This window comes from Oncorhynchus kisutch, unplaced genomic scaffold, assembly GCF_002021735.2.
Source record: "Oncorhynchus kisutch isolate 150728-3 unplaced genomic scaffold, Okis_V2 Okis09a-Okis19a_hom, whole genome shotgun sequence".
In the NCBI taxonomy this organism is placed as follows: Eukaryota; Metazoa; Chordata; class Actinopteri; order Salmoniformes; family Salmonidae; genus Oncorhynchus; species Oncorhynchus kisutch.
In genome coordinates this window covers 2,951,819-2,960,704 of record NW_022261985.1, presented here as the reverse complement: position 1 = coordinate 2,960,704, position 8,886 = coordinate 2,951,819, and the positions used below count along the sequence as shown (strand labels likewise).

Genomic DNA, 8,886 nt, shown 5'->3' with positions numbered 1-8,886 from the left:
TAGTTCTGCATTTTTTGAATGGAGCATGCTTATCTTAGATGGTGAGGAAGTTACTTTTAAAGAATGACCAGGCATCCTCAACTGACGGGATGAGGTCAATATCCTTCCAGGATACCCAGGCCAGGTCGATTAGAAAGGCCTGCTCGCAGAAGTGTTTTAGGGAGTGTTTGACAGTGATGAGGGGTGGTCGTTTGACCGCGGACCCGTAGCGGATACAGGCAAATAGGCAGTGATCGCTGAGATCCTGATTGAAGACAGCGGAGGTGTAATTGGAGGGCCAGTTGGTCAGGTTAATGTCTATGAGGGTGCCCATGTTTACAGATTTAGGGTTGTACCTGGTGGGTTCCTTGATGATTTGTGTGAGATTGAGGGCATCTACAGTGCCTTGCGAAAGTATTCGGCCCCCTTGAACTTTGCGACCTTTTGCCACATTTCATGCTTCAAACATAAAGATATAAAACTGTATTTTTTGTGAAGAATCAACAACAAGTGGGACACAATCATGAAGTGGAACGACATTTATTGGATATTTCAAACTTTTTTAACAAATCAAAAACGGAAAAATTGGGCGTGCAAAATTATGTTAATTGAAATGCATTCCAGGTTCATTCCTCATGAGGCTGGTTGAGAGAATGCCAAGAGTGTGCAAAGCTGTCATCAAGGCAAAGGGTGGCTACTTTGAAGAATCTCAAATATAAAATATATTTTGATTTATTGAACACTTTTTTTGGTTACTACATGATTCCATGTGTTATTTCATAGTATTGATGTCTTCACTATTATTCCACAATCTAGAATATAACAAAAATAAAGAACAACCCCTGAATAAGGAGGTGTGTCCAAACTTTTGATTGGTAGTCTATATAGAAATAGTAAAACACGAAAACTAATTAAGTAGTACTTTCAAGTATTCTTACACCACTGTATGTCCCTGACACTACATTAATAGGGAACCTGTAAATCAAACTATGCATCAGGGAACTAAAGGTTCACTGTTCCTGCACACTGTAGAACTATAGTTCTCTAGTCATATTTAACTTTCTGAGTAAGAAGATTCACAAAACAGATTGTTAACTGGATCTTTGCACAGCTACCTTAAATCCCCCTGTTCAATATTATTTAAAACCACTGAAATTAGTTTCAAAATGAATGCTTTATTTGAGGGAAATTATAGAAGATAATGAGCAATAACAAGGATTTCATCCAACCCTATTGATGACCTCTGAAGAACAGCAAACCCCATGTGGATTGTGAGCAACATGACTGTGCCCTAGTTTACAGTACAGTTAAATAGCCTCCATGGCAAAGATCTATTTAGGTGTTAATCAAGGACTGATCAAGAAAATAGCACACAACTTAAATAATGCTATTGCTGGTCAATTGTGTGTGAGAATAAATCTTCACCGAACATTTTTATCATCTCAATAAGATCATTGATTTAATATTGATAGAGATAAGGTACTGAAAAGTATAGTTAAATAAATTTTGTTTTTGTATTAAGGGATCTTGTGAAATAACATAACATTTCTCAAGCAGAAGGCTCTTCCAGAAACCAACATCAATGAGTTAGCAAGTGAACTTGTCAGATTCTGAACGGCCTTCAGCTGAAAAGGAGAGGCTAATGTGGGCACACCATGGCGAAGCCGGACTTGGAGACGACCCAAAGACGGCCCAGGTCGTAGGTCACATGCTTCATTATCATGCACATTGGGATATGGCTCCATCCAGTGCCCTCTGGTTTACTGGCTGTGATGCCGTCTCTGTGTTGAAGAAGGAGGTGGGTTCACATGCCTTATGATCTTAAAGGGACATTTCTAAATGTTGCTACTTCATATTAATAATCTCCAGCACCACCCTAACATCAACATACACTATTTGAAAATGGCGTTTCACATTTAAAGCTCATAAATGTTTTATAAAGTGCATACATTGTTAGACTTATATAATTGTATATAGCCATATATTTTTGTATCCCAAACTGCAGCTTTAAAGGAGATCCAACTTTGACATATTTTACCTTACACGGTCTACACATTTCTTTATAAGTCTGTTATAAGTTTAGATTTTAAATTTAAAAACGTAGATAATAAATTAATTGACATTTTTTGCTTCACAAAGCATGTACAGTAAGGATAAGAGTTATCATTCAAGTTATTATTACAAGTCATTTTAAAATGATTTAATCATGTGTTGAAATAATGTGTAAAAAGGGTGGAACCATACACATAGTTCAGTAGCAACCTTACCTGGTATAAACACTACCCGCAGAGGTGACCCCAAAGACACTACCATCAGTTGCCACTTCAATCATGGAAAGATTGCCATCAATGTGACTCCACCCGTTGTTTTGACAGTCTTGATTCAGCTGGAAAACAGATTCAATCAGGGTTTTAGGACAATTTCAACAGATATAATATGAAACAGTTTTAAAATAACTGAGGTTCTCCATCCTCTACTACTCTGCTCCAGCTCTCACACTCTTTCCCAGATCTCACACTCATTAAGAAGATATCATCATTCTTGTTGACTGCCCAGCACCCAAAAGGTCCGCAACTAGAATACTTCACACTTCCTGGCAATCCTGTCCATGGAAGGGGTGAGCTTGGACCCTTGTAGCCAACTGTGGCACTACTTGTCAGACAGAATGAAGTATCTTTCATGTAGACCCCCACAATAAACTGGTTGCCCCCAGCATCCACTTGCTTCAGACTGCCTGAAGACCACAAAGACAAACAGACAAGCAAACATGAAGTGCGTATCTGTGAGTTCTGCCAAATGACTTACAATGGCATTACGTTAAACATGTAACACATTAATACTTTTCTCAACAGCCTGATGGTATCAGGAAAGCTAAGAAGCAGGTGTCCTCTGGATAAATATTGAGTAATGCTCTCCACTAACCTGCAGCTTGCACTCAGTTACCGGCCACATACTTGTAGATTGAGTCTGCCTTGTTGATACCCCAGATCCCTGCTGGTTCTACAGTGATATGCTTCAGGGAACCAGGCAGGGTGATCCATTTATCACCTACCAGGTAGTAGGGGGTTTGACTTGTGTTCGTAGCAACCATTTGCCCCAGTCCTGCATCGATCTGCATCAGATTCTTGATATCCACTACAGGCTGACAGTCCCAGGCTATGGAGACACCAGATCAATGACACATGAGTAAAGTAAACCAGTAAAAAGGAGGATGAAATTATGGAGCCAACTTGATGACCAATTCGAAGTTGATCAAGCATGTTTAAGATGATGGTTACTTACCATGACTGGCGGCTAGGAGACAGAGGATCAATAGGATGGCTGCAGTGGCTCTCATGATGTCTCTGTAGATCTACGGTATAAGTCTGGTTGCAGTTTGGTTGAACACATACTTTGTCCCCTCATATACAGTATATAGCCCTGCAAACAGCAACCCCCATAAAATAATTATTAATGAGCTATTTATATTTGACAAACAACCTGTTCCAAGGAGAAGTTGGCAGGAGGAGGACAAACAACCTGTTCCAAGGAGAAGTTGGCAGGAGGAGGACAAACAACCTGTTCCAAGGAGAAGTTGGCAGGAGGAGGACAAACAACCTGTTCCAAGGTAAAGTTGACAGGAGGAGGACAAACAACCTGTTCCAAGGAGAAGTTGGCAGGAGGAGGACAAACAACCTGTTCCAAGGAGAAGTTGGCAGGAGGAGGACAAACAACCTGTTCCAAGGTAAAGTTGACAGGAGGAGGACAAACAACCTGTTCCAAGGAGAAGTTGGCAGGAGGAGGACAAACAACCTGTTCCAAGGAGAAGTTAACAGGAGGAGGACAAACAACCTGTTCCAAGGAGAAGTTGGCAGGAGGAGGACAAACAACCTGTTCCAAGGAGAAGTTAACAGGAGGAGGACAAACAACCTGTTCCAAGGAGAAGTTAACAGGAGGAGGACAAACAACCTGTTCCAAGGAGAAGTTGGCAGGAGGAGGACAAACAACCTGTTCCAAGGAGAAGTTGGCAGGAGGAGGACAAACAACCTGTTCCAAGGTAAAGTTGACAGGAGGAGGACAAACAACCTGTTCCAAGGAGAAGTTGGCAGGAGGAGGACAAACAACCTGTTCCAAGGAGAAGTTGGCAGGAGGAGGACAAACAACCTGTTCCAAGGTAAAGTTGACAGGAGGAGGACAAACAACCTGTTCCAAGGAGAAGTTGGCAGGAGGAGGACAAACAACCTGTTCCAAGGAGAAGTTAACAGGAGGAGGACAAACAACCTGTTCCAAGGAGAAGTTGGCAGGAGGAGGACAAACAACCTGTTCCAAGGAGAAGTTAACAGGAGGAGGACAAACAACCTGTTCCAATGAGAAGTTAACAGGAGGAGGACAAACAACCTGTTCCAAGGTAAAGTTGACAGGAGGAGGACACACAACCTGTTCCAAGGAGAAGTTGGCAGGAGGAGGACAAACAACCTGTTCCAAGGAGAAGTTGACAGGAGGAGGACAAACAACCTGTTCCAAGGAGAAGTTGGCAGGAGGAGGTCAAACAACCTGTTCCAAGGAGAAGTTGGCAGGAGGAGGACAAACAACCTGTGTCAAGGTAAAGTTAATGGGAGGTGGATATAATTCCCACCGCACACACACACAACCATGCATGCACACACACACACACAAACACACAATATGAGATATGATCATATTGTGGCGAAATCCTACACGGAGCCTTCACCATGCGCGGACACTTTAAGACCTCATCAGCAGTAAGGAAGGAGGAAATAAAGACAGCTCTTTCAGCTCACTGGGGTGGAGCTCTTGGTTGGCGCGACAGTTTGATTGTGTGTGTGTGTGTGTGTTTGTGCTATGCTGCAGAAGTCCTTGTTGCATCGTATGGTTTAGTAGCAACATTGCTGAGAAGCTTTGACATACAAGCCAATAAACCATCAGACGGTCAGACAGTACAACTGCAAGCCAGTACAACTGCAAGTCAACAGCTAAGATCTCTCTTTCTCTTCCCTCAGTGCTTTACCCTGCAGCAGACTTTCTATTTTTCAAATGCATTTCCCATTGAAGTTCATTAGAGCTGGACTATTATTTCCCTGCCAGAAGTATTTGGGTTGCTTGCAAGTTGTGTATTGTTATGTGAACTGTATTGAGGTGGGGTGTACTAATGACATGTGGCCGAGGAGATTGTGGACATTTTTAAGGCCTTTGTTGTGTCTATGAACACCCCCCACATTCATACCCTCTGCACTTCTCCACTGGAAGGTAATGCAGATTATTGCAAATCCTCTGTTGATGACTGGGTTCTTTCTTGTAAATTGTTTCTATGAAGTTGCCATTCAACTGCTCTGCCATTATTATTATTATTATTATTATTATTATAGTATGAGGTATTATTGGTGGGGTTACCCCTGTGCTGTGACGTGGGTTTATATGGTGTGTCTTCTCTCTTCTCTCCACTGGCTATCTGGTAAACAGGCTACACTCTAGGCAGTCTCTTCTGCTGATGTGTGTGGGTCTGGTAGTGGTACGCTCTCTATTCTACTCTTTTCCTTTCAGCATGGTTAATACCTGCCTGGCGCCTGAACAAAATCTTTATCTTTACCCCTCTCTAATAAATGCCGCTACAATATGATAGATGAGGTGTTAATCACCAGGGCCAAGCTTCCTGCCAACTAGGACCTCTATACCAAGCGGTGTCATAGGAAGGCCCTAACAATTGTCAAAGACTGCAGCCACCCTAGTCATAGACTGTTCACTCTGCTACTGCACGGCAAGCGGTACCAAGCACCAAGTCTAGGTCCAATAGGCTTCTAAACAGCTTCTACCCCTTCTACCCACACACACACACACACATACACACACACACACACACACATCTTCTATGCTGCTGCTACTCTCTGTTATTATCTATGCATAGTAACTTTAATAACTCTATCTACATATTACTTCAATTACCTAGACTAACCGGTGCCCCCGCACATTGACTCTGTACCGGTTCCCCTGTATATAGAACTCGCTATTGTTATTTTACTGCTGCTCTTTAGTTATTTGTTACTTTGTGACACATAACACGTGACACACAACATTTGATATGATTTAATCAAGGAATAAAGGTGAATGATTATTTAGATAGATGGTCATACTATCAACAATTCATTGTGTGATCAGTGAAAGCATGGTTACAGTTATTGTTCGTACAGACACCACCAGTACATCTCTTATATGTGGTGTAGGGAATAACAGCCCCAGAGCCGGAATAGGTTATAAAAGATGGCCTCTGAAGCACAGCAAAACCAATCTGTGTTGTGAGCAACATGACCATGCCCAAAAGTTTTTACACCCTGATGAAAAAGCCTCCCAGAAGGCTCTACTGATGACATGGGGATATTAACACTATAACCACCACAGACTTTTTGGGGGCGTTATGTAAGGGATAATCAACGAGGGATATGCGTTCTATGAGAAATAATGAACAACGTGGAAGGAACTAGCGGCGTGGAACTGACCTTCCACGGAGTTGCATTATTTTACAGAGCCTAGAGTTGATTATCCATGTAATAACATTGCTGTAAACTAACACATTTTTCTGCTAGTAATGTGTTCATTTATAGGTAGAATTGTGTTCAACATCCACTGAAGTAGTTTACTAGATAGCTACCGTAGTTGTCTTAGTAACCAAACAGAGACTTACCAGTTTAGCTAAACAAACCATCAGTCCTAGCTTGCTATTATGAAAATCGAATTCAACAAGGCCAATAAGGTTTTCAATTTGACTTTTGCAGGCGCAAAAGCAGCTCAAACATAGAACATGTAGGCATGAATTTGCCATTGAAATCTACCATGCTGATATACTGTGTGCTATAGAGAAATAATGCACACTCTTGAATGCCCTTCAAGCCCTTAAAAAAATTGTATTCAACAATAATTAAGTTTTAATTAATAAAGTTTTTATTAGGATCCCATTAGCTGTTGCGAAAGCAGCAACTACTCTTCCTGAGGTCCACACAAAACATGAAACATGACATTGTCACGACGTGGCCCTTTTGGGTTTATATCGTAGCTCACCCCCTCTCTCTCCCACCACAGGTTTCATAACGCTCATAAATTCCTGGGAGAAACTCTCTTCACTGCCATAGAGTATTGAGGGAGAGAGCCTATGGAGAACAAAGGCATTCTTCTTGCCAAAGCTCCTAATCCCCAAAATTGAAGAATTAAACAATATTTCTATTTTTGAGAATGTGGGAATTGTCCATGGGCATTTAAAGAACTGTCATGTCAAGTTTGTTTCATGTGGTGTTCTCATGAAGGACAGCTAACACACATTACTGTATCTTTGGTTGTGTACACTTCTCAATTATCGAGTTGGCATCTGATGGTTGTATAAAATATATGATTGAATATGAAACTATTGTGAGAAAATGTAATATGATTTAGCCTCCTAAATGAGAATTGTCTTTCGTGTAGTTTTACCCAGTCAGTAACCACGCCCACGTGAGCACAGACATTGGGACAAAAGGGATGGAACCGCCCTCCAAGGCGAGTGCTTATAAAGGACTGCTGACACATTTTACATTAGTCAAAAACGCAGGGGCAGGAGTTCCCACGTTGAAATGGCTTGAACTCTGAAACTTTCAACAGAGAAGAAGTACTACTCGATGCCAAAGAGACCCACGGTAAGCCGGACATCTCAAATGGTTAAGAAATCTACAAACTAGAGTCCAGATAACGCCGGGATGAGGTCCCCACATTGGAATGGCTATCACTCTAGAGACCAAAACATGGCGGGTGACACTGGTGTGTGAAGTGGTTTAAACTACAACTCTACCAAAGGACGAGACCAGAGAACGTGGAGATCATTCCCATGGTGAAATGGCCAAGAAATTGACAAACTAAAGAACAATTATTCAGGCTGCAGCTGTTTAAATACTTTAGTTGGGTAAATGAATCCCATAACAACATTTCAGAATGGTACTCCGAAGTATACATTATAACAACTACAACCACAAAAGACCTTGGGACTTCTAGGGAACGCAACCAGAGACTCTCTGATGATTGACTATACAGCATATGGACCAGCAATCAGCGAGGGACAAAAGGCATACACTCGTAAATATGTCAATTGAAGTTTATTTTCGAATGAGCAGTTGTTCATTTAAAAGTATTATCATTTCCATGAGTGTAGCTAGAAACTTTGAGTGTCCCGCTCTTGCGCTATCCCCACCCCTTTCCGTCATATCGGCTTAACCCACTTGGGACTTTTCTATCATGTCAGTAACCAATGTATAACCTATTTGTGTGTGTGTTTATGTAATTCTGTGATTGATTAGTTAGTAAATAAATAATTAAGCCAATTTGTATATCGCTGATTCATGATTTATGTTAAGGTTCGTGACGATTTCCTAGGGTTTGCGACGATCAGTAATGAGAATGATGTAATAATACATTAAGTGACTGTAATTGATAAGATATGAAAATATCGGAAGAGTTCATTCGGGAAATAAATGCTCTTTAAACATTTTCCCGTGGTGCCTCGACTTCCTAGTTAAAGTTACATGATTAGTTTAATTTCGTAATTAAATTACACATAGAGATTTGATATACAGTCTTCACATTTAATGATAGTCAATGCTACGACAACATAATGCAGAACATTAATAGACAAGAACAGCTCAATGACATAACTACATCACAATACCATGATAAAAGTGATTTTAAAGCTTCTGTTGTTTTCCTTTGTGACCCGGCTACTGTACTTGGTAGGTGGCATATTTGTAGAGCTGTTTGATGAGGTTGCTAAGTACAAAAGTGGTATAGTCTGGCACAGTGGACGCATCATAATACCCATAAATGGTCAGACACGGAAATGGTTCCAATTGTTTTTCCATTCTTCACATACTTCATTGACGTGTTTGTAAAATTCAC

At 41.1% G+C, this 8,886-nt stretch overlaps 1 protein-coding gene across 1 annotated transcript in view; it reads right to left on the bottom strand.

Moving 5' to 3' along the window:
- Nucleotides 1-1,534: 1,534 nt before the first annotated feature.
- LOC116360516 (fish-egg lectin-like) overlaps nucleotides 1,535-8,886 on the bottom strand; it is a 10,026-nt gene continuing 2,674 nt past the window's right edge. The window contains exons 2-6 of the mRNA XM_031815222.1: nucleotides 3,262-3,379; nucleotides 3,032-3,135; nucleotides 2,496-2,713; nucleotides 2,247-2,365; nucleotides 1,535-1,760 (exon numbers count right to left, since the gene is read on the bottom strand). Coding sequence (XP_031671082.1) covers nucleotides 1,619-1,760; nucleotides 2,247-2,365; nucleotides 2,496-2,713; nucleotides 3,032-3,135; nucleotides 3,262-3,379 — 701 coding nt within the window. The 3' untranslated portion in view covers nucleotides 1,535-1,618. The remainder of the gene's footprint in view (nucleotides 1,761-2,246; nucleotides 2,366-2,495; nucleotides 2,714-3,031; nucleotides 3,136-3,261; nucleotides 3,380-8,886) is intronic.